The sequence below is a fragment of the Ruditapes philippinarum genome, unplaced genomic scaffold (assembly GCF_026571515.1).
Source record: "Ruditapes philippinarum isolate M1 unplaced genomic scaffold, ASM2657151v2 ctg1352_1_1_1_1, whole genome shotgun sequence".
Classification (NCBI taxonomy): domain Eukaryota; kingdom Metazoa; phylum Mollusca; class Bivalvia; order Venerida; family Veneridae; genus Ruditapes; species Ruditapes philippinarum.
In genome coordinates, this window is record NW_026865714.1 from 4,407 (window position 1) to 22,715 (window position 18,309).

Consider the following 18,309-nt stretch of genomic DNA (forward strand, 5'->3'; position numbering starts at 1 on the left):
TGCATTTGCAGCCAAAAATCCAAAACAGAAAAGCACATAGTTAACATGTATTTAATGTATCACAGTATGAGCTCAACAGTGCTGTCATAACACTCATGATTAATTTTTTTAAACAAAAGAATTATGTTTTTTGTGCCCATTCTTACAATAGAAATATTTACCTGTTTTTGTTTTTTTCTCCGACAGGGACAAGAAAATATGAAACGCCATGCAGCAGTAAAGAGATGCCCAACTTAATGAAGAGGAGTGTTGATACATGGTCTGTTATCTGATTGAAAAAAAGAGATATTTGTTAAAACTATCAATTGTCTGATATTTAACTGAACTATGTTGTCATTCAATTAAATGCTGATTTTATTCTGAAATTTAATAATAAATGAGTTATTAAGAAGTTAAAATAAATGAAAATATTTGCAAAATTATACAACAATCAACATGATCAAGACATATTATTTTTGTCATATAATAAGACAAGTACATTTTACACAATCTAACTGAACCGCCTCCATGGTCGAGGGGTTAGAGTAGATGACTTCTAATCCAGTCACCTCTCTGGCGTGGGTCCGATCCCCGGGAGATGCTTTGGTAGTTTAGCGGGCAGGAAGGTAGTCTAGTACTGGTGTAACTCTCCAGGAACGATGGTTAGGAAACTACCCGCCTATATGACTGAAATACTGTTGGAAAAAGGCGTAAAATGAAACAAACGCAAACTGAAATAAATTCCCTATAAACTAATACATTATCATATACAACATAAACATGTTACAAAACCTTATCATAAGTTACACATCAATTAATAATAAATAAACATATTATTCACTTGTTTAATACTTTTATTATTCCCTGTGTATATCCAGTAACACCGGAATGTGAAAAAAAACGCAGGATTCGTGCAAAAAGTAACGCAGAATTGTGCGATAAATGGCGGACAACTTGCAGAATTTACAATGCGTTGAGTAAACTGGTCAATATATTTTTTATTTAACCAAACTGAAAAAGTGGAATAGCCGCATATGGTTGTGAAGGCATTTTACTTTATCCCTCATTAGGATTATTTCCATGAAATTGCTTACTTTCCAAGATAATTTGTGAAAATGATGGCTTTGCCACTGTTTTAAGTGCGATTTTGACTTTTTGTCAACTCAGCTTATAAGTACAACAATGCATATTATACCATAGTAATTTCGGTTTTCGGTAGGCAGTTGACATTTGCTAAACTTCTTGTGACATAAAATATTGAAAAAGCTGATAAAATGTGATTGGGTAACGCCGATGTATGTGAATTCTCGGTAACGACGGAAAATGGGATGTGTTTTCATATATAGTACTGAATTATTACACAGGTTTCACGCCATAAATCGGTGATTATAAGCACTTTTCAATTTTATTTTTGTGGGGAAACTTTAATTCAATTTATACAGAATTTATTTTAGATTGATTGGGTGGAAAATATAGACACTCTCGAACCATAACAGTGAGTAAGAAGCATCATGAATGAAAATTTCTTGCTCAGTGAACAGGGTTTGAACAATTGACTTTAAGTTGATCATTAAAGAACATATGGAGACTTAAATTTGAAGCTTTACTGGTGCATTATTGAGGCATGAATTAATGGGCACCTGAGTAAAACTACAAACATTCTGTAAGCTAGTTAGATAGCTTCCTCAAATGTGCTCACCAATATATTTCTCAGTAAACTTTGAGACTCTATGTACAGAACATGGTTGACCTTTGCTTCATGATTAAATGAATGACAGACTATTCTGCTTCTTACCAGTCCTCAACCGGCTTCTTACCAGTCCCCGACCCCCATCCCACTCTGACAGTTCTCACTGTTGTTCCCTTGTATAAAAATCCCTCGTGGGGATGTAGACATGACTATAGACTAGTCACTTCAGATAAAGCTATGAGATACAAGGGAATCCAGGAACCAGTCCCTAACTCATATTGAATAGACCCCTTGGTTCTTTTACATGCCCAGTATATAGCACTGGTACATGTGAGGTTTACCTGGATTTCTTACCAGTACACATCTACTTAGGTGGGAAACACTGAAAGTGTCTCTGAAATATCCCAAGGGTGATACCCGGGATCGAACCGGGGACCTCAGGAGTGACAGCCAGTGGTCTAACCAACTGAGCTATCGCGCCAACTATCTCAATAGAGGACCAAATATCCCAGAGGTCCTCCTTATTTTTAATTTATTATGATTTTATTTGTAATCTTGAAACAGTACTCATTAGAGAAGTGTTACTTATAAATTCATCTACCTACTTTGTGAACAGAATTTTTGTTATTCTTAAAATATTCATTAATGCAGTTAATATTTTGTTAAACAGATTCTGTAATTATTGTCATTTAACTTACATTCTGTTGTTTTTGTGTTTCAGCTGAAAACCCCTCTAAATACCCATGCAGAGTTTGTGATAAAAAATTCAAAACTGCACCCTCTAGACGACAGCATGAAGTGCGGCATGGTCCCAAAACAGAGTATTGCGTCGAGTGTGGCAAACAATTCTTCAGGAAGAGCGAATTATTGCGCCATAAGCAGTGCCATAGTATTGAAACCAAGTATGTTTGTGACATATGTGGAAATTCCTTCAATCAGAGAGACACCTTACAGAAACATATACATTCCATTCATGATGGTATCACATTTACCTGCAATATTTGCCATAAAGTGTACTCATCTAAATCAAGCTTAAACAAGCATACACTGTCACATATGGAAAACGAAGAGTGTGATTTGTGTCATAAATTGTTCAAAAGGTCTTATATACAAGAACACAAAAAACTGTGCAGCAATCCAGTACGAGAAAAGATACATAGATGTAATTTGTGTAATAAATCTTTCTTTGAGCAGAGATATTTGAAAGAACATATGAACTATACTCATGGATCACAAAGATATTCATGCCCAATGTGTGGGGCTCCTTTTCAACATAGAAAATCTTTGCTTGAACATAAAAGGAAATGTTTAAAGACAGACTGACTGATATGCCAAGCTACAATATGATGGCCACAAACAAAACCACCAGTTCTGTTTCTTGTTAATATTTTTTTGTACATTGTATTTAAAAGAAAGAAAAAAGTGTATTGAAATTTAGTTAAAATGCTTGTAAATGTGACATAAAAATATGTGACATAATCTTCATATAATAACTGGAATTTGATGTTTCAACCTGTTTGGAATACTTTATCTTGATGTTTCAAGTCTCTTCCAGACGACTGATGAATTCTGCTTGTTTACTCATTATTGTAGGATATTTACATTTTTTTTTATTCCATTGGATGCGACAACAAATGGCGTATCTCTTACTAAGGGAGGTAACTTCAATACATAAGTTCTAATCTGGAACAGACTATATTACTTGTTAATAAATGAGTGTAGAGATATTTATAGATCTGCATGTTCAACAAATAAAATAAATGTAAATAAAAAAACTGTGGATATTGAATGTTTTTTTCAGTATATTAATTTTTATGATTAAATTATGATTTTAACAACAAAGAACTGGTACATTTTTAACTTTTATCTATAAGGCCCACAAATAAATTGACTACAATATATGTAGGTCACAAAAATTGCTTGTATTTGCTGGTAAAAGGCGTTAAACCTGTGAAATACTTCAGTACCATATATGAAAAAAAATCTCATTTTCCGGCGTTTAACAGCAGAGCACTTAATTCACGTACATGGGCGATACCTCATAAAAATGCCTGAATGACATTTTATCAGCTTATTTTCAATATTCTCACAAGAAGTTTAGCAAACGTCACTTGCCTACCGAAAACCAAATTATATGGTATAATATTCATTCTTGTACTTATATAAGCTGACAAAAATTCAAAATCACACTAAAAATAGTGGCGAAGCCATCATTTTCGTGAATGATCTTAAAAAGTAAGCAATTTCGTGGAAATAATCCTAATAAGGGATTAAGTATAATGTCTTCTCAGCCGTTTGGGGCTATTCCACTTTTTCAGTTTGGTTGAAGACCAGTTTACTTAATGCGTTGTAAATTCTGCAAGGTGCCTGTTATGTATTGCACAATTCAACATTACTTTTTGCAGAAATCCTGCGTTATTTTCACATTCCGGCGTTACTGGATATGCACGGAAATATAAGAAAAGTAAATGGATATATTTTATATAAGTGATGACAAAAAATTGTCAGAAAAATAATGCAAGGGACATTTATAAACAGGACACAACGTATTTTTATGAACAGAACAAGTATTTTACTTTAATCATATTAACAGGTTTTAAAGTGAATTAAATACAAGAAATATGAAGTAATTATCAATTATCAGTGTTTCACCAATATTTGTGTATTGTGTCAGTATGCTTTGGATTGAATCAATGATAGCTTAATAGTGTTAGGATTGTTTAGTGTGTTCTTTAATTAGAATAGAATTTTAAAAAAATGTTCAAACATAAAGGGACGTAATTGATTTTACTTTTAAATGTATGGCAGTGGGTTCATTCCCTTTAGTTATGTTTAGCCTGATGACCTTAATGGAAATATGTGCCGCATCACAAGAGATTCACGACAAAACCAACATAGTGTCTTTGAGACCAGCCTGGATCCAGACCGGCCTGCGCTCTGCGCAGTCTGTTTAGGATTCATGCTGTTCGCTAATACCAATGTTATTACAAGTAAAGAAACTGATAGCGAACAGCATGGATCCATTCGCCCAGGCTGGTCTGGTTCCATGCTGGTCGCAAACACACTATGTTGGTTTTGTTGTGACGCGGCTCATATGTTAAGTTAATGTTGTGACAGAAAATATAACACATACGGATTAAGATTGGAAGAAAGATAATTCAGTGTTGATTGATGTGAAGTGGTTTATTCTGGTGCTTAATGAAGTAAAACTGTGATAAAAAATATATGTGATAATTATGTCACCAGTTTAGTGCATAAGTGTCGCAGTCAGTATGCTGTCTGACTAGGATTGCACTGAAATCTGTATTTTGATATTGAATTTCCTAAAATGAACAATGGACAAGTCCAAATTCAAAGCTGGACAGTTCCATTCTTCAAATTTATTGGGGGTGTGGGGGTGGATTTAAGTCTTACTAATGCAAATTCAACATGATTATAATCCAACATAATATTACTTCTAATTAAAGAGTTATGTTCCTTTAAGAGAAAAAGGACAAGATTAAATCTTCTTGATGGTATTGATTAGACAGTTTTCTTTGCAAATCAAGTTTTCTGAGATCCAAGTAAAATACTAAATCTCTGATAATTGACAGTTATAGAATATTACATCAAATGAGAGAACAAAATTAGGTACTCACCTAGTTTATATTTATGACATTACTTTTATGATACCCAGAAAAAATTTATTAAGGTATTACAGGTTGCAAAAATTTGAATTGATAAGCTTATTCTAACGGTCCTTTTGAAGAAATATATCCCTAATTAATTGGTAAATATCTACATATTTTGGATAATAAATTGTAATTATGCCAAATCCAATCTCCACTGCTTTTCGTTTTAAGTTTTTCGTAATACCTGTTTTTGGTACATTTGTGACATGTGACTGAGTATTTTTCCACTGTGACGTCTTTTGAGGATTTACCAATATGTATACTCACATATTATATTCTTTAGGGTCAGTAATTTAAATTAATTGAGGGTTAATGATTGTAATTGGTATATTTGTTCTAGGTAGGTATTATTTAATTAAATATATACAATGTTTATCAAAAATTCGTATTCCTTAGTATAATAATGTTGGCAAAAAGCTCACCCTATCACCAGAGGTCATTATATAAGGTCTCATTCCAAAATTACCTCTCCCCCTTGTTTCCCCCCCCCCCCCCCCGCACCCAATTAAAAAAGGAAGTCCATACAGCAATCCTAAAATCAAACTGTTTCAGCTTCAAAGACATGACTCACAGAGTATAGGATAAAAAAGTAGTTTGTTAACTTCAAAAAATTAATTTCTTTAAATGCCAAAGATTTTTTTTCCAATTTATGCATGGCAAGGGCCTTTTTAAAAGGTCCTGGGCCTATACAAATACTATTGGTTTTAGAATAAGAGTGATAATCTACCTTTAAACTAATTTGATGAGAACAATGTTAGAGTTTGGTTTGCTAACTTTGTAAAAAGCGTATACTTTTGATATCAGCAATTCGAATTTCATGTCCTTCGTTGTATATTTTGAGCAGATAATTTGATGTTGTGATTCATATAACTCGATGAAAATTTTCAGGTAATTTGACAGACTTTCTTTATTTTAATTTTTATTACCCTTATAATTTCCTCAATAAATTGGATATATTTAACTAAATACATGTAATCTCATTCTGTAGTATTTTCAAGTACGTCAACATGCAGAGCTGCTTGTACACTTTTAAATAAAGTTATCAGGTTTGTTTATAATTTAGTGCTGAATAGATGTCCAATTTGTAATCGAAGAAGATAGTAATTCTAAAATGTTTAACCTTTAGTCTGCTGGTGGCAGCTTAAATTTACCCATGCGACTGGTGCAGACCAGTGCAGTCTGGTGCAGACCAAGATCAGGTGTACACCCATGCTGTCTGATCATGGTTTGCCATTAGAACATAATTCAGAACATGGTAGTACCAGTGTTGGCCCTGCTTGCTCATATTAGGTTGGTACTCCTACCATTCTTCTTGCTGGTGTCTGAAGTAATACATGTGAATCTACAATCTGTCTTTCACAAGAACAACTGGAATGTTCCTATTTGACTTTCATAAGTTCATAAGTTAACCTTTACCATTTGACCTTTCATACATTAATTTTCAGTGTGACGGATATTTAAAACACAGCAAAACAAAACAACAAATATTGTATTTCAGATACGGACAATAAGAAGGAGTGTGTTTGTGAAAGGTGCGGAAGAACATTCCAGTCCAGGTCCGGTTTACACGACCATATAAGAGGCGTCCACCTTGACACAGCACCATACAAATGCTGCGGAAAGTCATTTTTCAGCAGAACGAATTTGAAACGACACAGGTATTAAAAAAATTAAATAAACCAATAGACAAATAGAGTAATAGAAATGACTTAAATTGAAAAATTGCTAAAATACTATTTCATTCATTATTTGATTAATATGAGGACAAATGTGGTGGTCAGTATTGATCAATGATGTGTGGCCTATAATTCAATAATACCAAAATGACCTTTTTCAAACATGATGAAAAATATGAGTCAAGATAGAAAAACAGCATTGTTATTAGATTATCCCTTATTAAGATTATTCAAACATTACTTGTATAGGATAATAATAGCAAAAATCATCAAATACTAAAATGCTTTACAGCTATTTTCCTTGTAGCATTCCTAGTGGACTTCTGTAAATCATGCTGTTGGGGTCAAAAATGATATATCCCAGACCCCTACCTCCAAGGTTTAAAAGTCATACTTGTAGAACCCATGTCAACATTGTTTGATGGAGGGTATGTTTTTTGTTGGTCCATAACTTTTTTGATCAAGCCATTTTGAAATAACTTGGCACAAAGAAAAGTGTGTCTTGTAAACACAGACCCCTTCCTCCAAGATCAAAGTCACACTTAGAAATTATCTGATGAGAGGGTAGATTTTGTTTCTGGTACATTATAACTTATTCAGCCATAGAGGTATTTTGTTAAAAACTTGGCAACATTTTGATAATATTTGAAAGAAATGTGTTGCACAAACACCCCAACCTCCAAGGTCAAGGTCAAATTTTGAGACCAGATGTCAACTGATGGAGTGTATATTTTGTGTCTGGTCCATTACTTTGCGATCTATCAAGGGATTTCAAAATAATTTGGTATAGATGCTCACCACATTAATGGTGGTCAAAACTATCTCCCTTTATGTACTTAAGTTAAGTGAATAAAGCTGCACAAATCTATTTCTGTTGACACAGTTATTTCATTATATTTCTAAAATGAGTCTATTATTGTGTGTGCAGAACTAGCTTTATCAAGATTTTCCACTGGAAGTCTAGTTTTGAAAAAATACTGCTGTTTGCTTCATGTAAAACTTTCCTGGCGGTGTACGTTGATAACTCTGTTACAAATTCTTGTTGTTTTCTGTATTTTACATTTTTTAGATGCTTTAGACACTTCATTTACATTACAGATGTTCCGTTCACAAAGAGGAAAAATCTGAAAAATGCGAGCTCTGTGATTACACATCTGCAACAAAAGGTGACTTGAAAAAACATCATCGGGTTCACGAGCCACCAAAGTACAAATGCAATGAATGCAAAAGACTATACAAAAGCATTGAAGACCTAAAAGACCATATGGATACTCATCAGGGTGTGAAAACACATCGGTGTGGCTGTGGAAAATTGTTCAGATACAGGTCTGGTTTATCCAGGCACAAGTACAAATGTGAAGAAAAAGTGTTGTGTTTTGTTTGATTAAAATATCTTTTGTAAAATATCTTTTGCCTCATTTTCATAGGTTAAGAATTTGAGAACTAGTCTGGTCTATCCAGACACAAGTACAAATATTAAGAAAATGTGTTGTGTTTTAATTGATTGAATATCTTTTGTCTTATTTTCATAGGTTAAGAACTTGAGAACTAGTCTGGTCTATCCAGGCATCGAACAAATGTGAAGAAAAGTGTTATGTTTTGTTTGATTGAATTATGTTGGTGTCATTTTCATATGTTAGGAATTTTAGAACTAGTCTGCCCTGTAGGCATAGGCCTTACTGGCACAAATGTGTAGAAAATTGTATTGTAATTATTTTAAATTTCTGTGGTATCAATTATTAGTTAGTTTATACTTTATAAATAAAGAACTGGTTAATCCAGATATAAGTGTGTGTATGAGTTTTTATGCCCCCGCCATGTAATGGCCGGGGCATATAGTGTTACCCTGTTCCGTCCTTCCGTCATTCTGTCATTCCGTCATCATCAGTTTCCGTTCATTATCTTAGTAACGGTTGCACACATTCAACTCAAATTTGACATATGGATATGTCATGAGAAAATACAGGTCAAGTTCGAATTTGGTCATGGTCCAATGATTTTTGGCAGAGTTATGCCCCTTTTACTTTGAAAATAATATGAAATTTTCAGTTTCCGCTCATTATCTCCCCAACGGTACAATACATTCAACTCAAACTTGACATATGGATATGTCATGATAAAATACAGGCCAAGTTTGAATTTGGTCATGGTTCGATGATTTTTGGCAGAGTTATGCCCCTTTTACTTTGAAAATAATATGAAATTTTCAGTTTCTGTTCATTATCTCCCCAACGGTACAACACATTCAACTCAAATTTGACATATGGATACGTCATGATAAAATACAGGTCAAGTTAGAATTTGGTCATGGTTCGATGATTTTTGGCAGAGTTATGCCCCTTTTACTTTGAAAATAATATGAAATTTTCAGTTTCTGTTCATTATCTCCCCAACGGTACAACACATTCAACTCAAACTTGACATATGGATACGTCATGATAAAATACAGGTCAAGTTCGAATTTTGTCATGGTTCAATGATTTTTGGCAGAGTTATGTCCCATTCACTTTGAAAATAATATAGATACATCTGAGGAATAAGCAGTTTAAGTTTGAATTTGGTTGTGGTTCAATGATTTTGGACAAACTTATCTTTCTTGAATGTTGGAAAAATTTTGAACTTTCAGTTTCAGCACTCATACTTTTGTGGAAATGTATGTAGCCATTATTTTGGCTATAAATATGAAATATGATATTTTCAAAAGGTTAAGACTGAATAATTTCAGTGCCTTGAACATTGTATGGAAATGGTTTGTGTTAACATTGAAAAGTTTTAAGGGCTTTGAACTTAAAATGAAAAAAATAATTTGTGCAAACAAATTTGGAACTAAATATTATAACATCTGAAATTTTGGCTGCATGCGGGGGCATCCGTGGCATGATGACACATTTCTAGTTATTTTTATAGGTTAAACACTTAGACCTGGACTGTCAGGGCATATTATAAGTACAAAATTAGTGTTAAAGTAACAATTGGCGAGCGTAAAATGTAGAAATCTTAATAAAACTGTCAAATAAGTGGTGATTTTGTTTTACTTCTAGGCCATTTAACAACTTGATGCAATAAGTTCTGCAAAGCTGTTTAAAAAGGATTAATAATTATTAATTTGATTGATGCCTTCATGGCTGTGTGAGAATCATTAAAGCACATAAATTGCCTTTTAAAAAAACTACTATATATTTGAATAACAATCAAATGTGGATTCCTTCAAGAATGAAAGCCATTGATCTAGCTGACTATATATATAAGGAAATCTGCGGATATGTAAAGTCTGTTGTTAAGTAGGGTCTGTTATTAATGGAACGTCTGTTGTTAATGGAAAATCTCTTGTTGAAGGCTTGTTGTTAAGGTCTTTTGTTAGCGAAAGGTCTGTTGTTAACAGAAGGTCTGATGTTATGAAAGTTCTGTTGTTATGGAATGGAAGGTCTGTTTTTAACAAAAGTTCTGTTGTGAACAGAAGGTCTGTTGTTAAAAGGTCTGTTGTTCTTTAATACTCTTAAGCTTCTAGTGCCTGAAATATTGTATGAATAATTGAGCTGGCTTGACATATATAACCCATCATGTAGGAAACAGAAGATTTCAAAAAGTGTAATGCATTTCCCAGAAGTGATTAACTTTCATGATTCTTAAAGCACTGGGGTTGTAAATTATGTTCATCGGCCATTACATTTCTGTTAACTTATAATATAATAAAACTTCAAAGTCTTTTAATTCAAGGGTTAAAGTTATTTGAATGCTTCTTTAGCTTTTTACAAACTTAATGTTACCTTATTTTTTATTCATAATTGTTCAAATTGTTGCATGTCTAGAATAAAAATTTAAAAATTTGAAGAATTTTCTTTTAAGAAAAAGGTACCACTTTAAGTTTAGTTTCCTATTTAGTTTTTGCGAGAAGAAATTTGTTTTTGACTTAAATGCAATTGATAGTTTTTTGTAATTGATTTTTTTTCTGGTTCTATGATGAAGTTGCATTTTAGCCTTTTGTTTTGAAGACTGAATGAAGAAAAGTAGCTGAAAAAAGGTGAGTTTATTGATCACGTAAATACTTGAAAATAATATGGAAAATAATAGAATCAGAAAAATTTGTGTTGTCCCGAGTACTAATTGTCATAACTAGTAAACAATATAGGGGGAAGTATGTCTCCTTGCCTACCTGCTGGACTAGGTTGTAAAAGACATTTGTTATATAATAAGATAAAACTGAAGGTGTTTATGAAATAGATATAAATGGAAAAAGATTAATAAAAAAGATTAAGGATCTCCCTGTTAAAACTATAATAGACACAGTTATTTGTTTGGGGGCTGAAATTCAACCCAACTTTCCAACAAGTTTTTGAAATGATAATGATACTACGCATATTACAGTGTTACATAAACTAGCAAAATTTTCTCTGTTCAATGTAAACTTTTTCCTATTTTCCCGTTGCGAAACGATTTGAGATGTTGCAGACATCAGCAAATTTTTTTTACTTTTTCATGATCTCTTCATGAGCAATTACTTGATAAAAACAAATCCATAGCTTTTGTAAGATGAAGTCATAGTATGTGATTGTTCAGTTTAAAAAACATTTTGAAGGTCTGCAAATATTAATATGTCATTATACTCATTGTCGCTGTTGACGGCACTGAATGAAGTGAGTTCAACGGCGACATTCATCATCATCTTCATTCAATTTTTTTCACTTGTATGGCGAGGGTTATAAACAGTTTGTATACAGATAGGTATGTAATCATATTATTCTAAACATAGTGTTAACTGGATTTGAAGTGCGTATGAACTTATAATACTAACCGTAGTATAAGATAATCCGTATATACGTTAGACGGTAGATAATTTGTAATGGCATTTTTCTTTAAATTTCAGATTATACAATCGGTCAGCACAGGTTAGACGAGGAATTTTCAAACAACAACAACAAGATCATACAACGTACGTTGACACCGATTTTCAAGCGCCCAGCGTCGTCAGATGCTTCTGGCACAATGAAGGACCTCAGACGCGCACCTAAAGCTGACTTTCCTCAATTTGCAGAACTTGCTAAAATATCTAATAGACCAAACTATGATAACACGGACAGTTGGTTGCAACATGGATACAAGACTGACGATTCTTTCCGTCCGTTTGGTTGTAAATATTGTTTGAAAAAGTTTACGTATAAGGGTGATTTAAAGAGGCATGTGCGTATTCATACAGGGGAGAGGCCATTCCAATGTCAGTATTGTGAAAAATCGTTCACACAGAGTACTCATTTAAAGTTACATGTAGTGAGACATATGGACCCTGCTGTATAGATAGTTGATGATATTTTGTCCACATTGTTAGCTTAGTGTATGAAGCTATGTATAGATAATTTAAGATAATTGGTACACCGATAGCTTTGACTTAAAAATATGTAAGTGTTCGTTTAACTTTTAACGTAGTTTAATAAAGAGTATATTTATTAAGGTTTTAAGAAGAAATTCAAGTTTTCTGTGAAGAAAGAATATAATTATTATTATCCGGAACCGGCAAATGTGGGTTTTTCCAAGCTAATCTCCTGGTACAAACAAACAATACAATTTACAGTCATAGCTAGGTTCAGGATGCACAATTCACTAAAGATTAGTCAACATGCTGTGGGGGTTGTAGCTGTAAAAGTAATTTCCCGAATTTGCTAGGGAAAACCCAAGATGTTCTTAATTCTGGAGTTATTAATAAGTCTACTGAGCTGGTTATTATATTACCGGTATTTAGTTAAAATGGTCAAGCTTAGTGAAAATTGATGGATCAAATACCTTGTTACTTATGTCTTTCACCTAAAGTATTCAAATTGAAATTGTCTTTCACGATGTTAATGTATTTGTCTTGTATGCATGTATGTTATAGATGAAAAGAGGATCAAGTGCTTCCAGGTGAAAGTGACTGTATTTTGTTGAAAAATTGTCATTTATATGTTACATTGTTACAATGTTTATATGTTTATACATGACATGGTACAGGTGTTAGAAATCTGTGAGCTTTGTGTATTCAGTTATCTAACTTGTTTATAATCTTTAATCTACAGTGCTGTATCTAAGGAGTCTTCAGCTTGTTTATTTTCCTTAACTTTCAATGCTGTAACTTCAGAGCTGTCAGTGTCTATCTGTATAAATTTTAACCGACTGGCCAACCAACCTTGCACATCAGATTCTATGCTATCTGACCGAAACTCTACACTGTTCACTTGACATCGCTTCTTATCAATTTATTATAACCATTGTGTGTTTTTGTTTCACAATTTTCCCTTGTCCATCTGCCTGTCTGTGTCTGTCTCATCCTGTCTGTCTATTGGCTGTCAAAACAGTGGAATGTTAGGGCATCTGGCCCTATGGATACATTCCCAATTATCATTTACTATACAATGTCATGTAAGTGATGAATTTTAATGAAAACACTGTCAATTTCAACTGGTAATATACCTATGTTCCAATTGATTCAAACTATTATACTGTCGGCATTATTTGTATTATTTGAATTAAATTCATACTTTAATGTCATGGCATATCAATAACCTAGTGTGTAACCCGGTATTCATAGGAAAAGGAATTCTGTCAGTTTTGTTAAGATTTTTACAGAAGGTGTAATTAAAATCACAGGAAAATTACTCGAGTGTGCTTTTTTAGCTCACCTGTCACTTTGTGACAGGGTGAGCTTTTGTGATCACTTTTCGTCCGGCGTCCGTCCGTCCGGCGTCCGTAAACTTTTACTTTAAATGACATCTCCTCATAAACCACCAAGCCAATTTCATCCAAACTTCACAGGAATGTTCCTTTGGTGGTCACCTTTGAAAATTGTTCAAAGAATTTAATTCCATGCAGAACTCTGGTTGCCATGGCAACCAAAAGAAAAACTTTAAATGTCTTCTTCTAAAAAACCCAAAGAGCTAGAGCTAAGATATTTGGCATGAAACATCTTCTAGTGAGTGTCTACCAAGTTTGTTCAAATAAAAGCCCTGGGGTCAAAATTGGCCCCGCCCCAGGGGGTCATTAATTTTCCCTATATGTATGTAGCAAAAACTTAAAAATCTTCATGGAAAAAACCCGAATAGCTAGAGTTTAGATATTTAGCATGAAACATATTCTAGCGAGTGTCAACAAATATTGTTCAAATAAAAGCCCTGGGGTCAAAACTGGCCCTGCCCCAGGGGTGTCATTGTTTTTAGATATATGTGTAAAGAAAAAACTTTAAAAATCTTCTTTTAAAAAACCCAACGAGCTAGACCTTAGATGTTTAGCATGAAACATCTTCTAATAAGTGTCTACCAAGTTTGTTCAAATAAAAGCCCTGGGGTTTAAACTGGCCCTGCTCCGGGGGGGCCAATATACAGGTGAGCGACTTCAGGGCCATCATGGCCCTCTTGTTGTGATAAATTGTTTTGTTCTTGTTGATTGTTTAGTGTTTTTATTCCATACATTTGATATATTTATAAATAATGTGTGAAATTTAACACATTGCTTCAATTTAATTCAAATACTGCAGTCATAAACAGCATTAACAGTTTAACTGTCATAACGGCAGCAGTGACTTTGTTGTCCTCTGTACATACATGATTTAGTATTACTTCCTATTTGAAGAGTATTCAGTTCCTTTTATTGTCTCCCTTGTTGGAGGCAAACACACAGTTCACTCCCTTACATTAAGTTGACATAAAGAATGTTTTCATAATATTGTTGTTAAACTTAAAATTTCTTGCTGAAAGCAAATTGTTGTTGCATATTTATGCAAGTATTTTAAAAAATAAAAAAATGATTATCTTGAGTCAGAGTAAAGGTTTTGGCATAAAATACATTGAAAACTCCATGCTAAATATAAGATTTATGATATGAATATTGCTATTTTCTGTTTTGATGCTATATGATTAGTATTCGTTTTTGGTGTTTATGTTTACTTGTGGCTATTATTTAAAATAATAAAAATATTTTTTAACAAAATATATGAATAACGCACTGGGTGTCGCCGATGTTTGTGTGCAAACTTTGTGACTTTCATGCCCTTGTCTGGTGCTAAGTGAAAATGTTAATTAACATGGCATTACAAAAGACTCTTAAGTGCCCGTTGCATACTTTCAATTTTACTAAATATGTTTTGCATTATTTTTGAAGATCATTGTTTTTCCTTGTGTTTCCTTGTGGGTAAATTTTTTTTTTGTAGTCATGTTTTGGTATTAGATTGACCTTGTAAAACTGTGTAAATTTGTATGTTACTGATTGTTGGTGACTTAACCCATGTAGAACCACTGCTATAATGTTAAAACCTTACAAATTACCATTTGTCCATCATGACTGTACTTGAAATGGCCTTTTTTTCATGAGAAAAGGCTATACCATGTGAGTTAAAGAAATTGTTTCACTCATGGCTGAAATAATTCTGAGAGGAAGTTCTGACGTTTTCTCCACCAGTAAAGCTTGAAAGTAACCCGTAAGACCTTAACTGTACCTGTTGGTATTGCGGCTGAGTTGCTTAGTCAGGTTAATACATCACACTAGATTGTTGGCTGTGTGGGTTTAATCCCTGTATGGGACAAGCCGTTGAACTTGTTTCCTTTAGGGAAAAAAAATTATATTCACAAAGTTTTTATTTCCGCGTTCACGTCACATTCTGTTTAGCGTATAGTTAAACGGACATTGCATCATTTGTTATTTTAAACATCAATTTCTTTTTAAGAAGACTTAACGTCGAAATCAAACTGGAAAAAAATCTGTATAAACTAGCAGTGTTTGTTTGACATATTATTATCAAAGTATTTTTTACCTGTGGTGCATTTTGATTTAGATGTTCATATTTTAGCAAGATTAAAGTGCTAAATTTTTTGAAACTTGTATACTGCTGAATATGTAACATTGTTAAACTGCTTAATTTGTGTACAAATTCTTGCCTGCTTTGAATTTGGAACAGTCCATTCAAAGTTTATGGGATTTCAAGACTTGAGCTGCCAACAGTATAGAGTCTCAGGTCAGACTTTGGGGGTTTGTAAGCTGGCCTGGCTCTATACTGGTGGTCAAGGCTGATAACATTTCAGCAATTTCTAGCAGGTTAAGGATTGAATTATTGTTCAGTATTGTTGACAGTCATTCACACAATGGCTAAATTAACTATATAAAAAGTCAAATGTGATATATATAATGTTAAATTTTTGGTGAAAATAAAATTATACATGGAACAAGTAAGGTTTTGTTTTTCACTCATGTTAGTCATTAAAAACATTAAAGATTGTTTAATTTGTTTTTGCTATCTGGGGTTGTCTACATGTTGTCTTTAACTGCCAACCTGCTAAAAAATTCCAATAGAATTTCCCTGCTTAGTTTTTGGAACATTCTATTCAATGTTTTAAGGAATTTCGTTGACAATATCAAAAAGCTACTTTGCATTTGGAACAGTCTATGCAAAGTTTCAGGGATTTCAACGTCAAAATTAAAAAAATAAGCCATTGACAGTATTACGAAAGCGGGGTCTGCCTGCACAGAATCGGATGTACAGGCTGACTTGGCTCTACTCTGGTGGCAAAGGCTATGGGGCAATCACCTTCAATTCCAGAAGGTTATGCAATATCTCTTGTTTTCTTACATAAAATTCCTATTTCAATTTTAAAATAAAGATGATTTATATACGCTCACATTAACCGAAATGTGATGTTAGAGATATTAACTTTGGTAAAGTTCATGAAAAGTAATCTGGAAAAAAAAATAAGGAAATTCGAGCTGTCATGACATTTAAAAAATGAATATAGCGAAATTTTCTCCTAAAATGTACTATGACATCATCATCATTATCATAATGGAATTTCTGTGATAAATATTCTTAGGAGAGGAGATGCTTTAAGATGTCGGAAATTTCATGTGATTAGAGATTAAAACATATTAACAAGACATGTTTTTCTAACAGATTAATTATTGTCATTAAAGTTAACCTTCTGAAAAATAATATATTTGATATAACACAGAATATCCATCTCATACTGATTTATAATATCCATATAATATATATATATAGGATAACTTAAGCATAGACCAGTTAAGAGAGCCAAACACACCTGCTTGGAGTGTTGTAAACAGGGTAATTTAAGCCTTCCATTATAAGGCACAACAGCCTTTGCAAACAACTTTATTCCAGTTCTAAAAGCTAAGTAACGACAAAAATTGACAGTCTGCCCCCAATTATCTATTTTAATTGGGAAGATCGAGTTAAAATTAGGAAGAATACATCTTTTTTTGCAGCCGACACATTCCATCATTTTAGAAATAAATAGTAGGACATGGCAGGAAGATTTTCCAAATACAGAGAGACTTTTTGCAATATACAGATTGTAAACACAGAGTTTTAAGGATCTTGTTTTGATAATTAACGGTATGAGATTATCATATCTGATTTTAAAATTGTATCTTGATCTTTGAATTTGATTTTAAAGTAATCAACACTTCATTAGGTGATGTTCTCTCAATAATCAATCGGAAACACAGTAATATAACCGGAAACATTAGATCTCTTTAGTTTTAAGTTATCTATACTGATCACCTGCATTTTCTTTGAGGGTCTAACTTTTGATAATTTTGTGTGTTTCAGAAGGAAACGGAGCAGAGAATCGTTACGCTGATGGCAATAAAAAAGGCAGTGTACTCATTTCGCACTGGACACATGTATCTTCCAATTTGACTGGTTTTCATACAGAAAAATTGACTGGTCTTCCATCTTTTGGTCATTTAAACCCACAGACTAGTTCTTCAACAGGATTTTGGGCTGGTTCCACAGCATCAAATTTATCAATTAAATCTGAGAAATCGCATAGTACCAGTCTAGGATATGACTTAGGTGCTCTGAGACATTTTGTTGAGACAAATAGTGGGAAAAAAGTGCCTCCTGGTGAATATACTTGTGAGATATGTGGTAAAGTGTATTCAATACGCCAACATTTGAGCCGGCATTACTCGGTTCATACAGGAGAAAGAATGTTCTTCTGTACGTTGTGCCGGAAAGATTTTAGATTGAAGCATCATTTAAAAGAACATCTAATTCTTGTACACAAAAAGACACCGCAAGATACTGAACCGTTTATACAAAAGAAACATCGAGAGTGATATATACAATGTAGTTATTTTTAGAAATTTTATTAAAGGAACTCCACTGAGGTCTAAAAGCCTAAAATCGTAAAATTTGGATTTCATACATAGAGTGAGAGACAAACTAGCGGCATGAGGCACTTAAAACAGAATGATATGCAATAATAATAATAATAATAAAGACTTTATTTAAAGAGGCAACATAGTTTAGCCTTTAGGC

At 33.2% G+C, this 18,309-nt stretch overlaps 3 protein-coding genes across 3 annotated transcripts in view; all 3 read left to right on the plus strand.

Annotated features, from left to right (window-relative positions):
- Positions 1 to 2,390: 2,390 nt before the first annotated feature.
- Positions 2,391 to 3,413, plus strand: LOC132730062 (zinc finger protein 2-like; the record flags this gene model as incomplete). The annotated part of the gene is given in 1 exon segment (XM_060715913.1): positions 2,391 to 3,413. A coding segment is annotated over 1 exon segment (602 nt), but the record flags the coding sequence as incomplete, so codon positions are not given.
- Positions 3,414 to 6,091: 2,678 nt separating this feature from the next.
- LOC132730057 (zinc finger protein 675-like) lies at positions 6,092 to 8,409 on the plus strand. Its single transcript, XM_060715906.1, has 3 exons — positions 6,092 to 6,104; positions 6,809 to 6,998; positions 8,115 to 8,409. The coding sequence occupies exons 1-3, from the start codon at positions 6,092 to 6,094 to the stop codon at positions 8,398 to 8,400; spliced, it is 489 nt and encodes a 162-aa protein (XP_060571889.1). The 3' UTR covers positions 8,401 to 8,409.
- A 3,438-nt stretch (positions 8,410 to 11,847) lies between these two features.
- LOC132730058 (zinc finger protein 721-like) overlaps positions 11,848 to 18,309 on the plus strand; it is a 29,149-nt gene continuing 22,687 nt past the window's right edge. Inside the window, exons 1-3 of the mRNA XM_060715907.1 lie at positions 11,848 to 12,302; positions 17,026 to 17,088; positions 17,745 to 17,916. Coding sequence (XP_060571890.1) covers positions 12,000 to 12,302; positions 17,026 to 17,088; positions 17,745 to 17,916 — 538 coding nt within the window. The 5' untranslated portion in view covers positions 11,848 to 11,999. The remainder of the gene's footprint in view (positions 12,303 to 17,025; positions 17,089 to 17,744; positions 17,917 to 18,309) is intronic.

Bases quoted from the DNA above. Each gene is read 5' to 3' on its own strand.
- LOC132730057 (XM_060715906.1), top strand. The intron at 6,999-8,114 runs GTATTAAAAAAA...TTTACATTACAG, and splicing joins ACGAATTTGAAACGACACAG to ATGTTCCGTTCACAAAGAGG.